Genomic DNA, 27,653 nt, shown 5'->3' with positions numbered 1-27,653 from the left:
TTATTTTTAAATGTTTTATTATTTCAGACATGATTCTGAATTAATGTATAACAACCTACAAAGTGTGTTGTATGCTAAATGCAGTGAAAAGAGGTCTTCTAGAAGATAGAAACGGTGAAGACGGTACAGTATATCACATACACATCAACTCATGGACAGAATATAAAAACATACTAGTTTTAGAAAAAGATAAATACATGTAAATACTATGTCTTCACATTATCTATAGTGTTGTTCCTGTTAATAGGCCTGCATATCCAGAGAAAGACTGTTAGTTCATCATACGAATGTTAAGAGGTCTGCGGCTTAGTTTCATACAGAGTGCGACGGAACGCTATCTGCTGCGGAGGTGTCCTTCCAACTCCTTTAAACATAATAACAATCCACCATTAGAGAAGCAAGCCTAAGATTTGACAGCACATTATCTTTGATGGTGTGAAGAGAAGGAACATTACCATTTAGAATAGCAACACACTAATGAGTCCCCGTGTTAAGTATCACTAAAACAAGATCAAAGCAAATCTTTTCTTCGAGACCGAGAAAATGATTCACCACAAACTCAACTTGATACACAGAATTAAGAAGAGAAAAAAAATCTGCTGAAAAAAAGTTGTGCATTAGTTTAGGATTCTCTTCTCCTCCGAATCTGACAGTCAAGAATATTTCCTTATTGTGTTGCGAGTCATTCACTTGTAATCCAAAAGCCGCTTATGGCAAACAGGGTCAGCCATGTTATAATTCCTTATCACTTTCAGTTCCTAAAGAGTGCAGTTGAACAAGTAATACTGGAGGCAGTATCCCAAATACATGCTAAATAACGTCACAGAAGTAACAGTCGTACCGTACAGTATGTAATCAAAGTGAGTGTAAGACTGAGCAAATAATTGATCGTCAACAATATAAAAACATTGTTTCCTACAATAAGAAAATGTGCAATTCACCAGTCGGACAAATTTCTTATCCCTTGTATATTCCAGGACGCCAGTATTTCCAATGTATATCCAGTATATTCACGGCTTGAAAGACTGACAGGTGAAAACCATGGTGAGAGTCTTCAGGATAGACTAAAACCATTATTTCCAACAATATGGCTTTAACATTGCGTAAGGGCACACGCTACAGTATAACTCAAATGTTCATTAAATCATTAGTTATATCAGGCCAACAATCAGGAACAATCTGACAAGAATAATACCACTCATATCTGGAGTGAACTGCTGACAGTAGGCCTAAATCAAAATCTCCTCTGATCTAATAACAGCAATGGCAGCATACTCCAAAGCCTGACAACCCAGATGTCCTTTAACTCCATGTTAACCCTGTAGTTAACCCTGCCTGTGATCCATCAATTCTTCTCAAAGAGATTTGTTGACACAGTTAGATATTTTGCTATTAGACTACGTAGCATAAATGGTATCGTAACATCTGTCAAACGACACTGGGATGGGACAACTAACAAGCAATAGATTTTAGTTCTAGGTTTCCGAGATTAGCATTGGTTATACATAATGGAGTTAAATTTGTGCAGTTTTGTAAGTAACTCAAGCACACTTGAATCCGAAAGACAACTAAAATGTGTCCTACAAAGCACGTACATTATTTACATACAGAACAAAAAGTGATTAAATACATTGTTAACAGAAAAGGTATACACTAATCTACCTGATTTAGTGCTGATCTTCAAACTTTCTTTACATGAAGCTTTTCAGTATGTATCGTTTTGCAAACTACAGTAGATATGGACTAGAACTACGGCTGTTCTGATCGGTTGACGCAGATTGTTCATGAATATGTGTCATGAAGGTGTATTAATAGGAGTAGGAAAAACACATCCCAGAAACATCAACGTTATTACAGTGTCATACAGTACTGACTAAACACACTAAAAGGCTGCTAAATATCAAGGTAAAATATATGTATTCCTTTGATTTTGCGTCAGGAATTGACAGTTTGGTAGTGAAGAAACACTTAAGGCAAAGATGTCAGTCGGATAGGATTCCTGAAATGATAGAGATGATCTTTCAATCCAATAAGGCATCTAAAGTAATTCTTTTTAAAGAGCTGATTAACATATTTGTCAACAGAAAACACACTTTGGTCAATTAAAATAACATTTTTATACTTGTGGTACGTAACAAAAGCATTTCTAAACTATTTTTGGCCCCTGCTTGGCCATGTTGGCAGAGAGGCCCAGTGTAGATTAATAGATCTCTCTGTGTGGGCTTATAGCGAAGGCACGCACTTGTACACACGCACATATGCTAACACACACCGCACCCACCATTAACCCACACACACTTTCCATCTCTCCCTCCCTTTGCTGGAGTGTAAAGTACAGGTAACAGTAGCACTACGGCCATCATTCCCAATCCCATCCCCATCATGGTCCTTCCTATGTGGGGAAGCAGATGCCGCAGCACTCCATGCAGATCTCCAGGCAGTCGGAGGACTCGCAGCAGGCATCCATGATGCCACAGTCCATGTCGTCGCAGGGGCAATTGCAGTCGTCTCCCATGTCCTCAGCGCAGCAGCAGCAGCAGCAGACCTCCGAGGTGCAGGTGCCACAGCTAGCCTGGGCCACCACCATGTTGCACAGGGTCAGGAATTCACAGAACAGACAGGCCAGGATGCAGTGGACACAGCAGTCTGGGTCCAACACACACCATGTCCACAGAGACGGGTGGAGGATGAAGGATGGATGAAAAAACACAGAAAACCACACGAAGCATGATCAAATACAAAGAAAACAAGCAGAAAACAAGAACTAAAGCCTATTAAAAAGTGGGAAAAATCTGATTAAAACCCCTGCCTGGAACAGAGCAAGCTAATCCCTGGTCCTTTGTAATCAGAAGCCTTGAGCAGGGCTCAGGCAGTTATACAGTCACAAATCAGACTGGCCAATTACTCAGACACGTACAGTATGATAATGTCCTAACAGTAAATAGGGCAAGATAACAGACTATCACTATTAACTGACAACATAATGTGCAAAACAGACAAAACCACAGAATGAAATGGAACAACAGTAGTATAGTCAATAGTAGAATATTGTCTCTATGGATGAAACTGTGTCCATGACTGGGTGTGTGTATTGTGTGGGCGTGAACCTGTGTGTGTGTGTGTGCATGAACATATATATATATATATATGTGTGTGTGTGTGTGTGAGTGTGTGGGCATTCAGGTGCATAAGAGAGAGTATTAACTGAGTAGATGGTGCAGACTAAGCAGGGAGGAGGAAGGAGAGCCAAATGGAATCAGGGAAAATTCCAAAAGGGACTGAATTCCACTTCTGAGTTTTGATTAGCAGCTTTCTAAATAATTGGGGCATTATCATGCAAATGCAGACATGATTACGTAAAGCTGATTAGCAAAGTCCGAATTCTTCTCCTTGGCAAATTGTTGTGCCAATGCTGCCGTTTTCATCATCACTGATTAACATTCAACCTCTTCTTCGACCTTTTACGTGGCTGGGGAGCACAACGCCAAATCACTGTTGTCTTCCAATAAAAGGATGGAGAACCCTCCTCTCAGCTTCACCAATGAGACAGCTGTCGTTTTATTGTATGGAATTTATTATTCCGTTTTTTGTTCAGAATGTAAGTGATGTCATGCACTAACGTCCGTTACATGAAAATCAGGTGGTACACAGTAAAAACTACAAAAATACACGGACGGACAACAGATTTAGACAAAACAATAAGTAAAGAACATGTAGAATTAAAATAATCAAAGCACATGCAAGCATTTTAAACAATGTTAGTTGAAATGAATAAACATATTTGTACTAAGTCCTGTGTACTACGTCACAGATCTCCTCTGCCGTGCTGTTTTCTGTACCATGCAAGGAGCTGAGAAGGCTGTCCCTACCACCGCGTCCGGCAAGAACATGCACCTCTACCCACACTGTAGTCAAAGCCCAGCAGAGCTTTTGAGCTGCAAGATATGGATATGGATGCAGAAAAATGCCAGTACAAACAGAGTGCCTTTTCAGAACTTTCATCAGACTATCTCAGCCTGTCAGAAAGACAGGGCTCCTTTCTGACTTGGTTTGAGGAAGAGAACGAAGGAGAAGGAAAAGAGGAGAGGATGGGACGGGCTGAGGAATGCTGAATGCTCATGTTTGAGCAATCAAAGTAGTTTTTTCCCCTTCCTCACACAGGCAGGCCAAAAAGCTTGACCAGTAGTGCTGTATCGGATACAAACCAGATAGAATGCCAACATGAAACGATACAATTGTGTTCCCAAAGATGTTTGAACGCAGATAAATCATAGGCAAAACTACAACGGAGACACTTTCGAAGAAACGCTTAATTTGTCAGCATTTGAAACAATGACATTAAGTTATTGAAAAAAAACATGAATTCATGATACTGTACCTATACATATTGTGCACCGTATTCTAGAACTGAAAGCGTACACTGTTCTGATACATTTTACATTTACATTTGGTGATACTAAATACTGTACATAGCATCAAGCAGTTAGCTATTCACTTGGATGTATAATTCAACGGCAGCGATTAGTGAAAGCGTTACAGAAGTTGGCTGGGTCATGTACACAAGAACGCCAGACATCTCTCCTACCACAAAAGAAAAATACGGCGCAAACTGACACCGCCTCAGTGAGAGATCGTTCATGTTTAATGTCAGGACGCGGCGAAGATGCCCAGATTCTGGAGGGCCAAAAACAGAGGCGAGCGCATCAGAGGAAATTGTTTGAGACATCTGGAGAAAAAAAAAACTCCAAAGGCTCACATCAAAAAGAGGAGCAGCATGACATAAAACAAGCTGGAATGGGTGCACACCATCGAGCCAAACGAAAACATTCAAATGAAGAGAGACTGTTGGGTGGAGGGCCAGGACACTGCCTAGCTGCCTGCCAAGCACAGGGAGGGAGAGAGGGAGGGTGAGAGAGAGCGATTGAGAGGAGAGGCCCACCCCATGCAGTAGCCTTTAGAGTGCAAGTCCATAACACATGAATAAGGGTCAAACTTGTGGATACGGGGAATATACACACGAACCAAGGTGTGACGACAGAGCAAAGAAAGCAAAAGACAGCATTCCAAATCAGTCACCACAAAGGTCTTAAAAAGTATTGAATGGGACTTAAGGAGCTCAAATCATAATTGATTATACAACAAATAAAAACCACAGAAAGGCCCCAACCGACCCCCAGCCTGACTAAAAGACGAGCGGTAAACAACTCTTCAGTCAGTAGCGTATACAGAACTTATCACAGCTTTATTTCAGTGCTAGAGAACATGTGCCAAGAATCCCCCGAGCTAGGTTCTCTTCCAGAAGAGCTGTTTAGTAGCTCATTTCACAGGCAAACAGATTATGGTAATCCATGTAAACATTAAAACACAACAGCTTGCTGTTTTCCACCGGGAGATAAATACTTGAGTGTGAACATATTGACTAAGAAAAACACAAGTCGAAAAATAAGCAACACAAAAGCTGTAATGAGACAGACTTATTGAACTGTTGCTGCTATTTCTCTTTGCCAATTAAGACGTGGAAGAAAAACATGACACCGGTGGAATACATCATTGGTGAATATTTAACTTGTATCATATCTTATATTTATAGGGAACTCTATAACTTGTTAGTCTTAGCCCTACCATTAATCTGCTGCATATTTCAAATAGCTTAACCTTGGTGATGACAATCTCAAATTCCCCAATCCATATAAAAACACAGAGCGAGCTCCAAAAGTCTTTTGTTTTGGCTCTGCACTCCAGCACTTTGGATTTGAAATGATACAATGACTATGAGGTTGCAGTGCAGACTGTTAGCTTTAATTTGAGGGTATCATTCAGGACTACCCATAATCATGGTAGCATTCACATTAATGAAGATGTGTTTAGAAACATATTCTTCTCTCATTTACAATAAAAGTGACTCCAAAATGGCAATACATTATTTACCATTCATTTCTATTGGGCACAAAATAATCTGAAAACACAACCAAAACAAACAGCAAATGCATCCAACAAGTGTGGAGGAGTCACAAGCTTGATGTAATCATTGTGAGCTATGAATATAGGACCAAATAATACACTTTTGACTACTTTAACACACAAGTGAATTTTGTCCCAATACTTTTGGTCCACTAAAATGGGGGGGACTACGTACAAGACGTGCTGTAATTTCTCAACCGTTCACCCGATATGGACGAAAATACCCCAAAAGGAAAGCTGGTAGTCTGCACTTCAACCTCAGTCATTGTATAATTTCAAATCCAAAGTGCTGGAGTACAGAGCTAACATAAAAAAAATGTGTCACTGTGCCAATACTTTTGGAACTCACTGTGTCACACATTTCACACTTCCTATCATCCCATCTTATTTTTACTCCCTCTTCCTCTATAAGACAAAGTAAAAGACAAAGCGAGCGGAGTCAGAGACGAGGCGATGATAAGCAGGGAGCAGCAGGCAGGTTAGATAATGGATAGCAGACAGCTGTTACGAGATAAAAAAGAGGATGTGTGTGTGTGTGACTCCCAGACAGACAGAGCCACTGTTAATGAGGAGCCACAGTGGGGCTGGAGACTGGAGGACAGACATGGGCCCATGCAGAGGGAGGGAGGTTTGAAAGGAAGGATGACACTTCGCAGGCAACCTGGGCGGCTCAGCCTCATTAGCGGGTCACACCTTACTGACCATTAGTCATTCAGAACACCAATCACCTTCATTACACACACCTCCGCACAACACCAGAGAAAATGATGGTTCCCCCTGAATTCTAAAATCCATCCTTTCGGTTGTTGTTGAGGAAAATTAAGCCATTGGAAGTAGGCCTTGGCCAAATGAAAGTGTACTTTCATCATTAAAATAAGACAACCGACATAATCTGTCCATTTTTGACTGTCTATTCTGTCCCCTCCACAAATGGCATGTTAATGGTGGAAGACCTGCACTAAAGGTGTTGATGAAGTGCTAGGGGAAAGTCAAGCCAAGCAGATGAAGGATATGCGTGTTCATTGTGTGATTATTAGTGTGTGAGTGACTCGAATGACCTTAAGTTGGAGCACAGTACTTACCTACTGGTGAGAGTGTGTGTTCTATATAAGACAGTATATGTGTGTGTACAGTCGGCGCCCAGTACTTATAACTCACCCTCTGGTAACGTCCCAGGCTTGTTGGATCCGGTGGAGCTTCCCTTACTCCGTCTGCTGCTGTCGCTGTTGACCGACAGGCTGGAACGAAGCTGGCTCTGCATCTTCTGGGAGATGCCGGGCGATGGGTGCTGCTTCCTGTGCTGCTCCGCCCCACAGGAACATTGCCGGCGGATTCCATTGCCGTTACTCAGGCCGGTGGAGGATTGGTGGTCATTTTGACTCCTGGCAGAAGCAGCATCTTCTCCTCCCTCGTCGGGCTCTCCCTGCGCAGAGGCGGTTGGCTGGGGCAGCGGTTGAGGTTGAGCTGGATGGGAAAAGTTCTTTTTTTTAAATGTCACACTCCTCTCTTTTCAGTTACAGAGCACTTACTGTGCTTTCAGCATGTTTGACTGAAAACATGGCATTTATTCTCTACTCAGGTTTTATAGAGAAGGATGTTTAGAAGGTTCAAGGTACTGCATGTCTTTGTTATGTTGGGTGCTCATGACAAGTACCAAATAAGTCACTTAAGGTTACTTTTTTGTAACCCTCAAGATTTCTCATTTTGATCTTTTCATACCATCAGAACAGATACGGGAATCCCGAGGCTAAACCTTCAACAACTGCACTTTTTTTGTATTGCCATCATGGAGCCTTAACAAATAAAAGAGCACAGAAGAGGATGCAACCTTCACCACAGCCAAATGATCACACAGTACAGTATCCCTGTACAGTGAGTGAACAAGCGTTTTCTTGGAGAAGCACCCAGGTGTGAGAGAGAGAGAGAGAGAGAGAGAGAGAGAGAGAGAGAGAGAGAGAGAGAGAGAGACTGATCATGCATTCCTGCCTCTGCTACAGTAGAGTAGTGATTTCCCTTCCCCATTCTCAAAGCTCTGGCTCTTCACACTCTTACAGTCGCTCCACGTGTGACAGGTAGCAGCCAGCCATGAAGAGTCAACCCCCGAACAAATGAATGTCGGGCATCTGATAAAATAAAGGGAGCGTTGACATTTCCAGTGGAAGAGACTCCTGCACCTTCAGCTCTACAGGGAGCTAGCTCCTGCATTACCTTCCATCTGCATCACAAAGGAGAGACAAGTAGCAGCACGGTGACTTATTGATCTCCGTTGAATTATTCAGCTCTTTAGAGTTTCTCTCCCTTTCTTTTTCACAAACTCTGCATTTTAGGGTGCGAGTGCTGTACAAGCGGCGGCCCATACGGCAATACAACACTCACAGGGGAACTTTGTTGGCGACAGCCACACGATGTAGTGTTGATTTGCAGAGTGCTACTACTGTACCTGAACTTATCCAAGTCAAAGTGGATGCACCAAACAGCGATCTGAAAATGGCCATTCTTTCGATACCTGTCTGCTCACCAACTAGAGCAAAGTGATAACAAGAGAAAGGAAAATCGAGATCTAGCCAACCTTTTTTTTTTTTACAACACTCTCAGCACCCAGGGAGACCTCTCTGACGAGAATGTGGATGCAAAACAATGCAATTAAAAACAGACACTGCTTTGTCTCCTCGTACAGTGGTCCGCATGCTGCCTCTATAAACAAATAGACTTTTGGGATCAGGTTTCAATGCAATTTGAATTAGACAACTGGTTAGCACAAAGGAGAATTCATTATGCTCTGATTTAAACCCAGGTTGATGAATTTTACAGCTTTTTACGTGACATTGTTAGTAAACTACGGTGGCTAAAAAGGAGATTCAACAATTGCTTGTTGTTTTCTTTCACCATATCCACATGTAACATCAACTTTGTTCTTCTATAGTGAACATCAACAATCTATTCTGTACTAAGGCACATTTTGTAACAGTGGAATTCAGAATCGGTAACAAACACACCATAATATAAACTAGTGCAAAAGTTATCTTAAGCTTGCCTCCCGAGTGGCGCAGCGGTCTAAGGCACTGCATCACGTCACTAGAGCCTCGGGTTCGATCCTAGGCTGTGTCACAGCAGGCCGTGACCGGGAGACCCATGAGGTGGCGCACAATTGGCCCATCGTTGTCCGCCTTAGGGGAGGGTTCGGCCGGCCGGGATTTCCTTGTCTCATCGTGCTCTGGCAACTCCTTGTGGTGGGCCGGGCGCCTGCAAGCTGACTTCGGTTGTCAGTTTGACGGCATTTCCGCCGACATATTGGTGCGGCTGGCTTCTGGGTTCAGCGAGCAGTGTGTCAAGAAGCAGTGCGGCGTATGGCTCTCGACCTTCGCCTCTCCGGAGTCCGTAGGCGAGTTGCAGCAATGAGACAAGACAAATTACCAATTGGATAACACGAAATTGGGGAGAAAAAGGGGTAAATGTAAAAAATGATATATAATAAGCTCAATACCCTTTACTGACATAGCCTACTGGGTAGGTACAAACACAGTATGTAGGCAGGACTATGTGACGGCACACTCTGGCCTAAAAGATGACACTTGCCTATGAAATAAATTATCCATAGCAGCTTGTGTAATAAAGCAGTCTCTTTTCTCATACAGGGGTCATGGAGGCATCCACAAACGACCAACGCACAGTCTATTCTCTGCCTCAGCCAGCATAATTACCTTTCCCTTTGGAGAAAGTCAAGCTTTCAATTTACGAAGTCTAAATAGTTATTAGGAAACCAGCAGATAAAAAAGCAGCGGTTTGGGTTTCCGACACACTAGAAAGCCTAGAAAGTGGTTCAAGTGCGAGCCTAGGAAGACACATTTCTAGGGACAGGTTCCCAGTGTCTCTGGCAGACATTTTTATTTTTATCCAGAGAAGGCAATGGGAGACGAAGATGAATTAACAGGAACAGGGTAATATTCAGTATCATTGATCACCTTAATGATGATCCTGCCAAAGATGATGGCATGATGAACCATGTAACCACACTGAACCAAGCTAGCTAGTAGAACGTAGAATATACTGTAGAACTCCTTCTGGTAATAATAGAGAAATAGAACTAGCAGCAATAGACAATAACAGTAAAACATCAACTTGGATAACAACTGTATACTCTATAGATCAGGTATACAATATAAATGCCTATGTAATATAAATGCAATGCAAAGTCAATGTTCCTATCCAGACAAGGAAACATATCCATCATAAAAATAAAAAATACATCCTCCCAGAAGTTTAAATAATCATAAGCGATTAAAATTGAACAGTTGAGTGGTTTACCACAAAAACTTGTTCGGAGCTGGTGGACGTACACAACCTGACAGATGGCATTAAAAAAACATGTTTAGGAGAGGAAGAAAAAACACACTTCAAATTGGACTTCTAACCACCCTATTTCTAACACAACAACTGTTGAGAGTGTACATCTGTAGCTGAATAATACATGGAGTATTCCTCTACACAGGCTGTCAAACATATCAGAGGGAACTGGGGGTGAGTGGTTCTTGACTGTCTAAGCAGCATCCCAATTTGGTCCCTTATATCTGACAGGCTCAAATATCTCGGGAGCATTTTTTTAAAAGGCCAGTGTTTGATGGATTCATGAAGAACACACAAATATAATTGCCATTTGTCACCAAGTCTTCAGCAAGTAGTACCCCACGCCATGGGGACAGCAGCGCCGGTGCGCCTAGAGCGCGCTACGGTCTGTGTGCGGGATCGCTCTGTATGTAAAACTGTGTATAAACACCTACTTTTTTTGTGTGTGCCAGAAAATAGGTCCTATAGGAAGAATTAAAAATTGCACCCAAAAGACACGAGTATATCACACTGACCCACCAGGAAGACACAGGAATATGAACATCGACTCAAATGTGCTGTATAAACAATAATATAACTAAGAGGTCAAAACAGGGCAGCTTGGAAATTCTAATTTGCACATTACTACACTGTAAGTCATAGGTAAGGCATGAGCTGGATTAAAAACTAGAACGCTGTGCTTCTATGGCTCAATCCTTTTTAATATTAAACGGGAGAGAGAGAGAGAGAGAGAGAGAGTTCTGTTTGCAGAGACCTATTAGGATGCCTATCATAAGGAACATACAGTTAGTTATTCAAATGTCACATGTCAGCAGGCTAAACAGATCCATCCAGCCCCATCTCCTAATAGCTAGCCAGATACAGCATGCTTGTCAAATGCACTGTGGAATACTCACAGGAAGAAAAAAAAAATATATATATGACAAACAAGATGTAAACTAATCCAACTGGAGCATCTCTTTCAAAAACACTGAAAGACACTTCAAATGGTAATTCTTCAAGTAACTTATTTGTTTATCTTTGTACTCATTACATATGTACATATTATAAACATGTTTCCTATACATGTTCCGACCTTATACCTGGTTGATCGAAATGCTAATTTGGGAATGTGCCAATGACCTAGCAGCGGTCTCATCATCCCCTAAACAGCCCGGGGTGGCGTTTCCCCTCCTAACAAACACCCCTGTAATGTCTGGCTAGCTGGGCTGCTCAATCCAAAGGGATATATTTTCTCATTAGAAATGATACTTCTCCCATTCCCATAGTTATAGACGCAAAACCAGGGGAATTATATGTAGAGAAGGGGGGGAAAAAATAGCACCATGAATGTTATTACAAAGGCTCTGATTTAAAATGTTCCTTCGGCATATCAAAGCTCATTTACAGTTTGACCTTCCAACTCTGTGACAAGGACTTTATTGTGTCAGAGGACAGGTTGTTGGAAGAGACATGCAATGTCAGAATCATCATGAATTGTCCTTTCAACTACTACTCAACACAACCCAGGCTGTGATCATTGTACATGTATCAGGCGTAAAAATTGCATTTTAATTGCATTCAAATTGATTAAATAGAAAATCTAGCGTGAAAATGTTGAGTGTTAGTGTGCTGTAGCTCAGAATAGCCTGGATAAGCTAGTCCAACTAGCCTAGTCTAACTAATTAATGGAGACAGACTAGCATTCACCTAAAAGCAGGAAGACATTCAACACATGCAGCGTAACAGGAACATGTATCATGCTTCAACAGAATAAAACGTGACAATCTCAGGATGACTCCGTGGTGGTTGTCGTGGTAAAGATCACTCCTATACTAAAAAAGTAACCGTCCAACTGATCACACACAGCTCTATTCATCTTAGCCTAGTGACGACGGGCCATCTGTGCCCGTTGAGGGAACTAAATGACCTTCTCTGATAGAGTATCCTATCAGCAGGATGTGACATGTTATGCGACAGAAGTGTTTTAACTCCATTAGCCCTCCTACCCTCTATTCTGATGGTATTTTATAATATAGCATCTAATTCCTGGAGAAACATCCATATCTACAGTAATGTCTTATTTTCTTGCTGTTTTGAATGAGGAAAGTTACTACTACTCAGCTGGTTTTCACCTTGGCACACTTAATTCTCTGTGACAAATTATCATTCAAATGTAGGTCTTCAAATGTAACCTGCTGCAGTGATCTGACACGAGTGTTTTAATATTCTGAGCCGTCCTCTCTTTCCCTTGTTTGCAGTCTCTTTCCTTCCCTCTTTTAGACTGCCTCTCTCTCACCCTCTTGATAACAATGACAAGGAAAGCAGGGCGTCTGGGATTTACTCATTTCAAATTTGGTCATTTCGCCGCTGATTGAGGGGAAAAAAATAACCCCTTCGGACCTTGTTCTGCTTAATTACATTTTACAGTGGAGAAGGCAACTTGAAAGACAAGAGCTTGATTCGACGACCTGAACCTTTCAGGCACTCTTGGGGGAGGTGGAGGCTATCATCAATTATCCTTCGATTTCAAAATGGAACATTTGGTGAGATTAATATGTCTGACTGCTATCTAAATCATTAAAAACACCCAATGAGATGCCGTTTTCTCTTAAATGAATCACATAGAGAGGAAAATCATTCACATGGTGCAAACGCCAAAAGCTCACAGGCGTTGTTCTCTTTCCCCCTCTTGTGTTGTGTGGAATTTGGTGTGCTGCTAATTTGAGTGGTGCTAATGTAGCATAACAGAACAGATCAAGGACATCCACCACAGCCTTAAAATCTGAGCACTGTTGAATTACACTTTTCTCCCTCCTTTTCATCTAAGATAAAAAAAGAAACCTGTGCTGTGATTCTGTCTTAAGCTTTATAAAATCAACATTTTTCCCCAATCTGTTTCCATCTGAGAGCAAGAGAGGAACGTAGTAAAAATCAAATGTAAACATATCTTCACAAGTTTGTGAAAATTCACATATAGCACAGATTTATACTTTACACAGGCATCTACCACATTTTCTAGAAAGATCAATTATGACGTGACTCAGAGCAGGCCTAGGGGAGCTGCCAGACTCCATACTCGCAGAGTGCTCCACCCTCTCTCTGACGACTCAAAACCAAAATTAAGCAACAGCGAAATAGAGTGAAGGGGGGGGGGGGGGGATGAGGAGATTATTTTCAGTTTCAGTTACATTGATGACTCACAGATTCCACAAATGTCTAAATCTGTATGCTGATGTTAGCTACAAATTCCACAGGAAACAGACTTGTTTGAAATTCAAACGGGGCACAATGCATCTGGAGGGAGGGCATTACTGTACTAACAGCACCTGAGAGGAGGACAGATGCATTCCAAATCAACACACAGCAAAAACAACAAATGACAAAAGAAACAAGGCAAAACTGAGCTGTCCATAAAGGCCAACTAGTATAGGGTCTGTATGGGGCAGTCAGTCTATAAAAAATATCTATAGACATGGTTCCTTTATTTGCTCAGTATCAATCTGAGCATTAACCACAGCTAATGGGACAGCTATGGGTCAATGGTCTTTGTCTTCAGAGGTGCCAATCAGGGCCTTAAGCTGTGTGATCAGACTAGGGTACAGAGGTGCTAGTCTGACTCTGAGTGGGTTTTTAACGGAGACGGACGTATTGATTTCAGCTCTATCCAGGGAGCGCCGTCTGCACTGTGTCTGAATGGAGCCAGCCCAGCCGGGTCCCCAGTCACAGTCCAGTGATCAGAGCCCTGGCAGAATGACCTACCAGAGAGGTGGTGAACCTGCAAACACCGTGGGGGCAACATCACTAGAGATCTCTGTAATAGAAAAGGGTTTTAACCTTAATGTTGGAGCCAAAACCCTGTTAGAAGCAAAGTAATCCCCCCTGCACCGCTCTCATTTGAAGTGGGACCCTGTGTGTGTGTGTGTGTGTGTGTGTGTGTGTGTGTGTGTGTGTGTGTGTGTGTGTGTGTGTGTGTGTGTGTGTGCGAGCGAGCGAGCCTTCCTTCTCTTTTCTCCAAGGCACTACCTCTGTGCTGTGAAGTTGGTTTGGGAACCAACAGAGTGGAGCTGCACTAGGGCATTGCTGTTGAGGGAATGCAGCAGAGCCTTTGCAGTAGAGTTGATATAGCGGAGCTCTGTGCACACCTGCTCCGACTACTCCAAGAAGACAGGTAAACTAGGGAATGAGATCTAGGCCTGTGTGTTTTACTATTATTACAAAACTGACAATAATTTGAATGTGTTTGAGTATTCAAATCCTCCCTCCAACACTGCAAAACAATATTTTGTTCTCCATAGTCTGTTTCTTTCGTTCTCCATAGCCAGTAACCTTGTTTGTTTGCATTATGGCGGTGAGAAGATATCCACACATTAGAAATACTTGTGTATAAGATTTCAGAACATAGATGGAGGTGTACATACAGTGCATTCAGAAAGTATTCGGACCCCTTTGACTTTTCCCACATTTTGTTACATTACAGCCTTATTCTATAATGGATTAAATAAAAATCCTCAGCAATCTACACACAATACCCCATAATGACATAGTGAAAACAAGTTAGTAGGAATTTTTGAAAATGTATTACAAATAAAAAACTGAAACACCTTATTTACATAAGTATTCAGACCCTTTGCTATGAAACTCGAAATTGAGCTCAGGTGCATCCTGTTTACATTTAAATGTGTCTACAACTTGTTTGGAGTCTACCTGTGGTGAATTCAATTGATTGGACATGATTTGGAAAGGCACACACCTGTCGATATAAGGTCCTACAGTTGACAATGCACGTCAGAGCAAAAACCAAGCCATGAGGTCGAAGGAATTGTCCGTAGAGCTCCGAGACAGGATTGTGTCGAGGCACAGATCTGGGGAACGGTACCAAAACATTTCTGCAGCATTGAAGGTCCCCAATAACACAGTGGCCTCCATCATTCTTAAATGGAAGAAGTTTGGCATCACCAAGACTCTTCCTAGAGCTGGCAGCCTGGCCAAACTGAGTAATCAGGGGAGAAGGGCCTTGGCCAGGGAGGTGACTAAGAACCCGATGGTCACTGACAGAGCTCTACAGTTCCTCTGTGGCGATTGGAGAACCTTCCAGAAGAACAGCCATATCTGCAGCACTCTACCAATCAGGCCTTTATGGTAGAGTGACCAAATGGAAGCCTCTCCTCAGTAATAGACACATGACAGCAGCTTGGAGTTTGCCAAAAGGCACCTAAAGACTCTCAGGCCATGAGAAACAAGATTCTCTGGTCTGATGAAACCAAGATTGAACTCTTTGGCCTGAATGCCAAGCGTCACATCTGGAGGAAACCTGGCACCATCCCTATGGTGAAGCATGGTGGTGGCAGCGTCATGCTGGGTGGATGTTTTGTCAGCGGTAAAAACTGGGAGACTAGTCAGGATCAAGGCAAAGATGAACGGAGCAAAGTACAGAGAGATCCTTGATGAAAACCTGCTCCTGAGCGCTCAGGACCTCAAGATGTTCACCTTCCAACAGGACAACAACCCTAACCACACAGCCAAGACAACACAGGAGTTTCTGAATGTCCTTGAGTGGCCCAGTCAGAGCCCGGACTTGAACCCGATCGAACATCTCTGGAGAGAACAGAAAATAGCTGTGCAGCAACGCTCCCCATCCAACCTGACAGAGCTTGAGAGGATCTGCAGAGAAGAATGGGAGAAACTCCCCAAATACAGGTGTGCCAAGCTTGTAGCGTCATACCCAAGAAGACTCAAGGCTGTAATCGCTGCCAAAGTGCGTCAACAAAGTCCTGAGTAAAGGGTCTGAATACTTATGTAAATATGATATTTTTTGTATTTTTAATAAATTAGCAACAATTTCTAAAAACTTGTTTTTGCTGTCATTATGGGGTATTGTATGTAGATTGATGAGGGGGGAAAACGAATCAATTTTAGAACAAAGCTGTAACCTATCAAAATGTGGAAGTCAAGGGGTCTGAATACCTTCCGAAGGCACTGTATCTAATCATTATTTTCAATCTCTTTTTTTGTTTAAAACATCCACAATGAAAATGCTTCAACACTTCTGGAAATACTCATTTCAATGCTTAAAATGTTCCATATGAAATCCATCTACAGCAAGACAATGAGGAAATAATTACAATGGCCATTTTAATCAACCTCTGTGCTACCATTTCACCCTATTTATACTGTTTTGATTCCATGACCCACTGGTAAGTAATCACTTGAAAATGACGCCTCTGTTTTTAATGCGCTCATGCTTTAGACATTTTTTCAGTAGAGACAGGGGTCTGCTGGATTACAATAAAGATTTAGCTCTTGGATAACAACAACCATGCTGTTCTTTTTGGAAGAAAGAATAGCACAAAAAAATTAATGACACATTTTTTGAATATAGGAATGTTTCTGAAGTTCACAGGATCTTACCCTGTTTACTAGGGTGCTACATTTAGCATGTGCGTCTAACTCATCTTTACACAACTCTATTAAAAACAATGACGATTCCTGGATATCTCACTATTCTGCATTCATTTCATAGATGCTATATTGAGGCATCAATAAGCAAGCTCTTCTGCAACAATTCATCAACATACATCTACCATTGGAAGTGTCAAATATGAACTACCTAAAGGTAATTTCTGCACCCGGGTAATAACCTTGAAGCTTCCAGAGTAAAAGCACAATCAGGGATTCACACAAAGGCCACACTAATGTATTTCTTTTCAAGGCGACAGCCATGTTATTTGACCTCACGACTTCACTTCAGAATTTCCCTCAAGATAAAAAAAATAAAAATTATAATCAGTTCAGCAGCCAGGGTTCTTCTTTATCCACGGCGAGAGCACTTCAACTATTTGACAATCACAGTGAATAATGTGGCGATTAAACACCTAAAACTGGCGTTAGGTCCTGGCAATTTATTTAAGGCCCGGGCCTGCAGAGCCAAAGCCCAGTCTAGAGGAGATATTACCTGAGTATATTCCCCTAGGGGCCGAGCCACACAAGACCCTGCTAGCTGCCACATACTGGGGCCTTATAGGTGAAGGGCTCTAACAAAAGACAGTGATCTGAACATACATGCCCTTCACGCTTTGCATAATTAAGGTCAGAAATAACTTGAGCTAAATAACGCAAGTTTAACTGTTGAAGAGTAACTTTAAAAAAAAATCTGAAACCAGTTGTTTTAGGCTAAGTTGTAGTGAAACACTTCAATTCTGGTCTTCATTTTAACAGTTTGTTGCAAAAGTGATACATTTGTCTTTTAGTAGTAAATCTAGCTCTTTTTACCCCAAGCGGATCAACTCTACTCTCGCTTGAGAAGGTTCCTCTATGTCATCTCAAGGGAGAGGTTCAGTATGAAATCCACTCCCTTCTAGATGTGCTGGGTGGTACCACCTCAAGGCTTACTATAAAAGGAAGAGATTCAGTATGAAATCCACCTCCTTCTAGATGTGCTGGGTGGTACCACCTCAATGCTTACTATAAAAGGGAGAGATTCAGTATGAAATCCACTCCCTTCTAGATGTGCTGGGTGGTACCACCTCAAGGCTTACTATAAAAGCAGATGACAGCGTGCCTTATTTGGCAATGGTCTTGGTATGTGGAGTGTGCCAATATATTTAGCTAAATGCTTCCTTGACTACTGACGTTACACGAAATTCAAAAGGCAGTAAGGCATATTTCCACATATGATCAAATTCAACATTTTTGCTTACAGTTTCAAAGAAACATGCCTATGTGCTTTTATAAAGTTTGGGGTCACTTAGAAATGTCCTTGTTTTTGAAAGAAACGCAACTTTTTTGTCCATTAAAATAACATCAAATGGATCAGAAATAGAGTGTAGACAAGGTTAATGTTGTAAATGACTACTGTAGCTAGAAACAGTTGATTTTTAATCAAATCGAACCCAAAAATGCTGATGCTCCAGATACTCAACTAGTCAAAAGAAGGCCAGTTTTATTGCTTCTTTAATCAGAACAACAGTTTTCAGCTGTGCTAACATAATTGCAAAAGGGTTTTCTAATGATCAATTAGCCTTTTAAAATGATAAACTTGGATTAGCTAACACAACGTGCCATTGGAACACAGGAGTGATGCTTGCTGATAATGGGCCACGGTACTCCTATGTAAATATTCAATTTTTTTATTTTTCTTTATTAACCGTTACCAGCTACAATAGTCATTTACAACATTAGCAATGTCTACACCATTTCTGATCAATTTGATGTTATTTTAAAATAAAAAATATATTTTTTAAATTGGCTTTCAATCAAAACAAGGACATTTCTAAGTGACCCCAAACTTTTGAACGGTAGTGTAGGCTATGAGGATTATACGTTTATATTCATTGCAACATCCATTGTCAAAAGACAGATGACAATGGTGGTCATGCCAACTATTTTCCCAATCGCTATGACTGGCACAGTCTGCTAAAACAGTTGGCTCATACATAGTTCAGTGGTTGTGAGTTCAAATCCCACAAGGGGCAGATATTTTTCCTGTGCCCATATACTTTTAATTCTGAAAAGTGAAACCATACCTGTAACAGGGGGGTCTCCCTGGTAGTAGTAGTTTTTTTTACAGTGCCCAAAACCAATTAGAGTTCATTTGACCATTGGAATTGATTTTTTTATTTTATTTAACCTTTATTTAACTAGGCAAGTCGTTAAGAACAAATTAGCACTGAGATGCAGTGCCTTGGACCACTGCGCCACTCGTGAGCCCCCCCAAAAAGAGCTACTGCATAAATACTGCAATGCGGGTTGGATTGAATTGATTCCCTGATTTTCATTTTGAAGGTGATGATTGCACTTTTCTTCCCAAAGCAAGAACGCAATAAATGCGAGTCCACTAGAGGTCGACCGATAATGACTTTTCAACGCCGATACCGATTATTGGAGGACCAAAAAAATCCGATACCGATTAAATTTGGCTGATATATATATGTTCAATTTTGTTTAAATAATGCAAAAACAAAAGTGTTGGAGAAGATAGTAAAAGTGCAATATGTGCCATGTAAAAAAGCTAACATTTAAGTTCCTTGCTCAGAACATGAGAACATATGAAAGCTGGTGGTTCCTTTTAACATGAGTCTTCAATATTCCCAGGTAAGAAGTTTTAGGTTGTAGTTATTATAGGACAATTTCTCTCTATACCATTTGTATTTCATATACCTTTGACTATTGGATGTTCTAATACGTAATTTTGTATTGCCAGTCTAATCTCGGGAGTAATAGGCTTGAAGTCATAAACAGCTCAATGCTTAAAAGCATTGTGAAGAGCTGCTGTTAATCGCAGTAAAGTACTGTTTGAATGAATGCTTACGAGCCTGCTGCTGCCTACCACCGCTCAGTCAGACTGCTCTATCAAATCATAGACTTAATTATAATATAATAACACACTGAAATACGAGCCTTAGGTCATTAATATGGTCAAATCCGGAAACTATCATTTCGAAAACAAAACGTTTATTCTTTCAGTGAAATACAGAACCGTTCGTATTTTATCTAACGGGTGGCATCCATAAGTCTAAATATTGCTGTTACATTGCACAACCTTCAATGTTATGTCATAATTCCGTAAAATTCTGGCAAATTAGTTCGCAACGAGCCAGGCGGCCCAAACTGCTGCATATACCCTGACTCTGTAGCACAGAACGCAAGATAAGTGACACAATTTCCCTTGTTAAAAGAAATTCATGTTAGCAGGCAATATTAACTAAATACGCAGGTTTAAAAATATATACTTGTGTATTGATTTGAAGAATTATGATGTTTATGGTTTGGTACACATTGGTGCAACGACAGTGCTTTTTTCACGAATGCGCTTGTTATATCACCCGTTTGGCCAAGTAGCCTGTGATTCAATGATAAATTAACAGGCACCGCATCGATTATATGCAACGCAGGACAAGCTAGATAAACTAGTAATATCAACAACCATGTGTAGTTAACTAGTGATTATGTTAAGATTGATTGTTTTTTGTAAGATACGTTTAATGCTAGCTAGCACCTTACCTTGGCTCCTTGCTGCACTAGCATAGCAGGTAGTCAGCCTGCCACGCAGTCTCCTCGTGGAGTGCAATGTAATCGGCCATGATCGGTGTCCAAAAATGCCGATTACCGATTGTTATGAAAACTTGAAATCGGCCATTCCGATTAAATCGGTCGACATCTAGAGTCCACATTTCAATTTTATTTGTGCCCCATGGGGGATTTGAACTTACACCACAGGTGGCAATAGATAAAGAACTCAGCGCCTTACCAATCTGGGACAACTATCCAGAGCCTAATATACTCGCAATGCACAGAATTGCATTATCAGAGTGCCAGTGGACTTCTGGTAAGTATGCTTTAGTGAGAAAGTGTTGGGATCAGGTACAACTAAGTTTACCCACCAGCAAAATGAATATTTATGAGCATCCCCCCACCCACAACTTCTCACCTGAATGCATAATTTCTGGGGGGAGGGGTTAGGCAAAGGCTGAAATTGGGGCTGAAGTTACCCTTTAAGACAGAAATAGACAACAAGTTCAAATAACAAGCACCAGATTTTCTGTTTTGATTCAGGCTAATAAAAAACAACAGACCCAGACAGATCCCATGCAGCCTAGGGCACCCAACAAGTTGGAAATCGGACAGTGGGAGGAAAGAAAAAGGAATAAAGTGGCACTACGTGGTCAGTAAGATGATTTCCTGTTTCAGTAAGCGAGGGCTTCATTAAAGTCAAGCAGGCCCTCTATACACAGATTAGGTTTTAATCATTATTTGAAGTGACTAAAACATGTTCCTGTACCTTTCGCTCAAAAGAAGATTTGTCGTCTCCCTCACTTTCTTATTCCCCAAACACAGTCTGTGGGGGGTGACTACAATTGCTACATTAAAACTGTTGGCACAGACTTCTTTATTTTTTAGATGAAAGTGATGCATTTCACATGCAAGTAATGCAGTACACCATACAGTACACTACATAGCCTACACTTAGGGCTGGCACAATAACCTTGTAACTGAAAGTTACGGATGAAGAACTACATGAAAATAAAATAACAGTCATAACCCTTTAAAAAATATGTACACACACACACACACACACATATATGCTGCCTGGTATTGTGATGCAATAATTGTAATGGTAATGTAGAAAGTCCATAAAAATTATCTTAACATACGTGGCTCATGCATTGGAACGTATTTTTGTCAGGAACGGAGAGGAGAAAATGTACTTCAATGTTTTTTTAAAAACACATTTTTGCCATTCCGTTATTACGGTGACCGCGGTCATTTGGGTGGCCAATTACCATCATCCAAAATTCCATGACCATCAGAACACCTACTTACACCTGCTAGCTACAGTAGAGACCTTAGTTTGACAAGTTCTTGCTTAAAAATCCCTCTTCGAAGACTGCGCCGGTAAACAAACCAACGGCAAGTCATTAGCGAAAAGGCGCCCTGGAAAAGTTTAACAGCCTAGAAACAAAGAGCTGTTGCTTCAGAATGTAAACAATACTCTTACAGCTACATGGATGGAAGCAATCAGGTTGTTGTTGCTATTAGTGTTGCCTGACAACACACTCTCCCTATGGAGTTGGAAACACAAGAAGGTTTTAGAGGAGTTTGAGTTGCTGCTTTTTCTGATTCTACTGCTGTACTATTCTGACCTGGAATGTGGATAATCAAGTTTGTTTCAAACAACAGTCAATCTTCAGGTAATGAGATTGCTTTAGTCTCTTGGCAAAAGACAGTGTGATTTAAGTGTAAAATATTGCTTTGGCAAACTTGGCAGGTTAAATGTCGAGCAGTAAGAGGCATTGTGAGTGGGTTAATAGTGACACCTCAAGACAAGAGATTGGTTGGCAGTGAATTGGCAGAACATTCTGGAAAGAACTGTGATAATAGAAACAACCTGTTCTGTTCTAACTCAGTGGGACTCAGAGTTGGAAATAGGTTGACATTCACTTTCCATTCAAAAACAAAACGGTGAGAACTTCCCAATCAATTTATTTGTTTCCCCTATTATTTCTGCTGAACAAAAGGGCACAACGACGCATTTACATTGCTTAACCCTTTACACTCGTGGGAATTTAAATGTTTTACAGAAGAAATATGAAAAGCATATGCATAACCATGGTAGCAGTTGAAAGGGAACAGTTTGGCGATAACGGGACAATTATTACACTAAAAGGTGAGGACACAGTTCACCTGACAAGACTGAATCCAACCATTACACTGGTGGTTTTATCTGCGTTTCACATTTACTGTACATTTTGCCGCATCTGTTGATAACGAAATCTGAAAATACTCCGGAGACATTCAGTAACATGATAAGACTATTCCTGGAAAACGTGAGCTAGGTGCATCATAAGACCAAAAAAAGGACAGGAGTTTGGTTGATGACTAACTGGTGTTTCCACGTGGCCACACACCTTTCCAAAGTGTGCACAGTTCCTAAGTAATTTCAATGCACTTTAATAACGCAAAGAACAGTCTTTAACTCTTGTCGCGTGCGGTGCTCAACCTCAGAACGTCTGTCTGAAGCTCAGAGCCAGAACTCTGACGTTATGTATAGCGTGTTACTGTACAGCCACTACGTTCCAATTTAGCTGCTTATTAGTTTCAACTTGTATACTGGTATGAGTGTAAAGGGTTAAGAAACAACCAAGTGTGTATCACCTTGACTGCAAAATAACCACAGATTCCTTTGTTGTTGCTATGGCACCTTCTTTCATTAGTAACTGGATATGTCAGGCGTGTTGCATATTTACATTTGAGTCACTTAGCACACGGTTACCCAAACTCAGTCCTGCCCCCCCCCCCCCCCCCCTTGGGGCACGTTTTGGTTTTCCCCTAGCACTACACAGCTGATTCAAATAACCAACTCACCATCAAGCTGTGATAATTTGAATCAGATGTGTAGTGCTACGGCATAAACCAAAACGTGCACCTAGGGGGCCCCACCAGAGAGTTTGGGAAACCCTGATTTAGCAGGCGCTCTTATCCAGAGCGACTTACAGTTCGTGCATTCATCTTAAGATAGCTTGCTGGGACAACCACATATCACAGTACATTTCTCCTCAAAGTAGCTATCAGCAAAGTCAGTGCTAGTAAGGGAGATTTCTTATCTCACAAATAAAGGACAACTAAGCATGTTATCTGCTTCAACCTAAACATGGCTACAGTGCAAACACGCCATGTATAACACTATGATTGCCTTCTAAAAAGATTAAAGTGCACTGAAAGCTGAAACAAGTGGGCCTAGACAGTCAAAGCCAAACCACAACAGGATTTCCTCACTCACACTACAGCAAGCTGAAGGGTTAGAAGAGCAACCATGCCAACTATTGGTCATTATAGCAGAATGAGAGAACACGCATGTTACTTCCTCCCATGTGATTGTTATTTAATCCCACAAGACCATTGTATTAGACTTCAAAACTATCTTGCCATTTCTCTCTGAAACTTGGAGGGTAACTTTTCACAGGGACCATCTGTCAACGGGCATACAGCGTAGCCTAGTGGTTAGAGTGTTGGACTAGTAAAGGTTGCAAGTTCGAATCCCCGAGCTGACAAGGTACAAATCTGTTGTTCTGCCCCTGAACAAGGCAGTTAACCCACTGTTTCTAGGCTGCCACAGGGCCTAGTGACAACAAGTGTTGATTGATGATGCCAGCTTATGACAAGTCTGAAGGTCCTGACAGAACATGTGCATGACAAAAACATTGCTCAGGTATGATAGCTGGGCTTGGCTACTGCACAAGGCTATACATGTTTAGAGTGCTTCTGTCAATGCGTATAATACAATTTTTAGGTATTGTGTTTTATGTGGATCCCAGTAAAGTAACAGATGAGGATCTGGTCAAACACGTAACAGCAGGATTTCCCGAGGTGCCCCTCATTGTAACACTTACTTCGAACAGGGTCACAATAGGTCGTGTTGTCCCCCGTCACGTGACTTTGTACTTCAGTGGACGTGCCACTGGGACACGATGTTCCGGATGGGTTTGTAGTTTCACAAGCATCTAGGTTCAAAGCACAGAACATAAGAAAATGAACAACTGTTTCGCAGAAAAAGAAGGTGGGAGAGAGAGACAGAGAGATTGTTAGCATGTACTCCCACTGAACAACTCAACTGGTCAAAATAAAGTTGCATTATATACTTCTACTCAGAAACAGATGTAAACGGTGATGAGAAGGTCAACTTCGGTGGACGTAATACTAATATCAAGGACAGAAGGACAAGCCAAGTCAGGGTTGCCTTATTTTTGCCAGAGAAAACATTGTCCTTTGTTCGAAAGGTTACACAACAGAGTCGGGAGCAAGGCGGTTCAGGTAAAAGCCAACGCCAGATTTCTGGATCTCATTTTCTCTACTCTCGGGTGTGCACTACCTGCCAAAGTTGTTACAACCATAAAGACAGCCTTCATCTATATTGAAAAACGGACGCAGACAAAAACCTGCTCCGATAACTATGCAAAAAGGTCAGACCCATCTCGCTGAGTGATGTTATTAGTACTATGTGATCCCTCATCAAATACTGTACATTAAAAGATCAATGCAAAAATACCATCTCCATTCCTGCTATGTTTAGCTAATTGGCTACAACCATCAAAAACATCTACAATGTCTTTATGACATAAAAAAGAAGTGAGGACCAAGGCACTCTTCATGCAATTAAAATGCCTTTATTTGTATAGCATGTTCAATGGAAACAAAGTTCAAAAATGCTCACGCGTTTCGGCTGCATGACCTTTGTCAGGGAGTCTTTGTGACACAGTTGAAAAATCTAATTCCGTTCGCTTCAGACAATTCCTGTTATTTTAGCTTTTTTTGGGGGGGGGTTATGTTTTGGTTGTAACCATAGCCCTTTCATGTTGTTTGGTTCTGGAAAAGAAGGTGACGAATGGCTCAGCACAACATGGCAAATGTTATTTTCCTTAGCCGGATGATGTATTTGTCGCAGGCCTGTAATGCTGCCGCTCTGTTTAGTAAGCAATGGCAGATAGATGAATGAGCCACAGTGGCTCTAGATAGATATGGCCCAATCTTAGCCAGAGGCATGGGCTGATAGATGACCAGTCTTTAGTCTTGGTGTGACTCCCTCCCTCTCAGATCGATGCACACTTACAGTAGCAGTGTGTGATGCATCGCTGTATTTAGTGATTACAGTTAGAAATACATTTGCCTATTCTCAGAACATCTACAGCCTCCTGAGAGAGGGGAAATCCAGTCTTAACTGAGAAAGGCTTTGAAGGTCCAGTGGAAATCCATTTGCCACCCGTCCCTGTGATTGCTTACTCTGTCCTACTTTGCTATTTTTGACAGTGCTGTAATGATGCTTGGTATAAATAGGATGGGTAACGGTTCACGGGCTGTTTGAAAGAAGAAGAAAGAAAAAACAGGGCCAAGCTTATTTTACATGTTATAATCTTACGGGCAACTAGAAAGTTAATTAAAAACTCTAATTGGCTGTGGTTCCTGCTAATAGTCACCAAGGCGTTCCTTCAATCTTTATTGCGAAATAATGAAAACATTAACATGCCTAATGCTGGTGTATAGATACTGATGTCTGGTAAAACGACAGGAATATAATTTAGGGGAATGGGTTCATGTTGGTTGTTATTATTGTTCTGAGTGAGCTGATGGATTTTGACATGCAAGGAAAATAAGATCATGATTTCAATGATGACTAATCTTCCATCTTGACCAAGTTAGTATTGATGGAATATTCCCTCAATGGTAAATTGACACCAGTGTTCATTGAAAGTGAAAGAGATGTAGAGCACAAGTACAACACCTTCACAGAACAAGTAAACAACAATTGCATAAGAGTCATGTTGTCAGCCTTTATAAGCAGTATATTGTCATACCGTGAGAGTTTGGGAGAAGAGGACTTGTCTCCTGTTGAAGGTTCTTCCCTGGCCCAGCAGGCCCTTCCGGAGGTAAGACAGTCTCCGTGGACATGAGACAGTCCTCTTGGAGAGATACACGACAGATAAAGATGAGCCTCCTTTTCCTCCTTAGCCCTTAACCCTGGGAATTTGAATGTAGATTTGAGTAACAAATTACCACTCAAGTTAACGACAATGCTGGTTCTCTCTCATAGAGAGCAGAGTATGAGTGACGTCAACCCACAATATGTCGTTAAAGTTAGTGGAATTTTCCCCTTTTACTGCCTTACAGAAACTTTAGAAACGGCAAGGAAACCTACAACTAAGTCGTTTACATTTATACATATGGTTATTTATTATCGAATAAATCACATAGGCCTGCACTGTAAACACATGCATAATAAGTTTGTTGATAAGTACCTTACAAACATGACAACTCCCTGCCTCAAGTTTGACTTATTCCCATCCCTCCTCCATAGTGAAACGCCTTCTCGTTTGAAAATTCTGCACTAGTTGTCAATTCAAATATCTCAAAAGCTATCAATCCGTTTCCAATGATTCGCTTTATTCCGATTATCGCGCGGGAAAAGTTGTAATATTACTCCTAATGTCCTCGACGTTCTGCTGGTTCGCTTGATAAAAGTTTGGTCTAAAACATTTTCATCATATCCGGATTCTGAAAACCACTCGGCCAGCTGCAGAAATTACAGTAGAGAGCTCGTGTGCAGTGTCTGAAGGACCATGGGAAAATGTTGGAAAAATCTACTTTGACGTGTAAACAAACTATTGCCACTTGACTGTATCCTAAACAAAGTGTCCTCAAGGTATAACTGCTGCTTATTTGCTCTGAAGATTATTATCTGCTTGTCACCTATCATTATATTGATATGCATCGATGCACCTTGTCCAATAATGATGCAGATCATCCTCCAAGTCATCACACGACTCAAATCTTTTTTTTTTAATCTAACTATTAAGCTGATCACTACTGAAGTTTAAAACGTATTGAAGAGTACTTTTACAACATAATACGTTGCATGGACTCACACTGTGTGCAATAATAGTGTTTAAGATTATTTTTGAATTACTACCACATCTCTGTAACCCACACATACAATCATCTGTAAGGTCCCTCAGTCAAACAGTGCAATTCCAATACAGATTTAACCAGGGAAATTGTCCAATGCCCTGTAAAGAATGGCACCTATTGGTAGATGTATATATACAGTGCCAGTCAAAAGTTTGGACACATCTACTCATTCCAGGGTGTTTCTTTATTTTTTACTATTTTCTACATTGTAGAATAACAGTGAATACATCACAACTATGAATAACACATATGGAATCATGTAGTAACCAAAAAAGTGTTAAACAAATCAAAATATATTTTATATTTGAGATTCTTCAAAGTAGCCATCCTTTGCCTTGATGACAGCTTTGCACACTTGCCATTCTCTCAACCAGCTTCATGATGTAGTCACCTGGAATGCATTTCAATTA

The 27,653-nt window shown here is 41.1% G+C and overlaps 1 protein-coding gene across 1 annotated transcript; it reads right to left on the bottom strand.

The window, feature by feature from the left end:
* LOC106576051 (myoD family inhibitor domain-containing protein) lies at positions 1–26,945 on the bottom strand. Its single transcript, XM_014152885.3, has 5 exons — positions 26,574–26,945; positions 26,133–26,295; positions 24,174–24,284; positions 7,120–7,425; positions 1–2,646 (listed from the first exon to the last, which is right to left on the bottom strand). The coding sequence occupies exons 2-5, from the start codon at positions 26,224–26,226 to the stop codon at positions 2,393–2,395; spliced, it is 765 nt and encodes a 254-aa protein (XP_014008360.1). The 5' UTR covers positions 26,227–26,295; positions 26,574–26,945; the 3' UTR covers positions 1–2,392.
* Between the last annotated feature and the right edge of the window lie 708 nt (positions 26,946–27,653).

This window comes from Salmo salar, chromosome 17 (genome assembly GCF_965601325.2).
Source record: "Salmo salar chromosome 17, fSalSal1, whole genome shotgun sequence".
NCBI lineage: Eukaryota > Metazoa > Chordata > Actinopteri > Salmoniformes > Salmonidae > Salmo > Salmo salar.
Note: the sequence above shows the minus strand (reverse complement) of the source record. Positions and strands in the feature narration are given on the sequence as shown.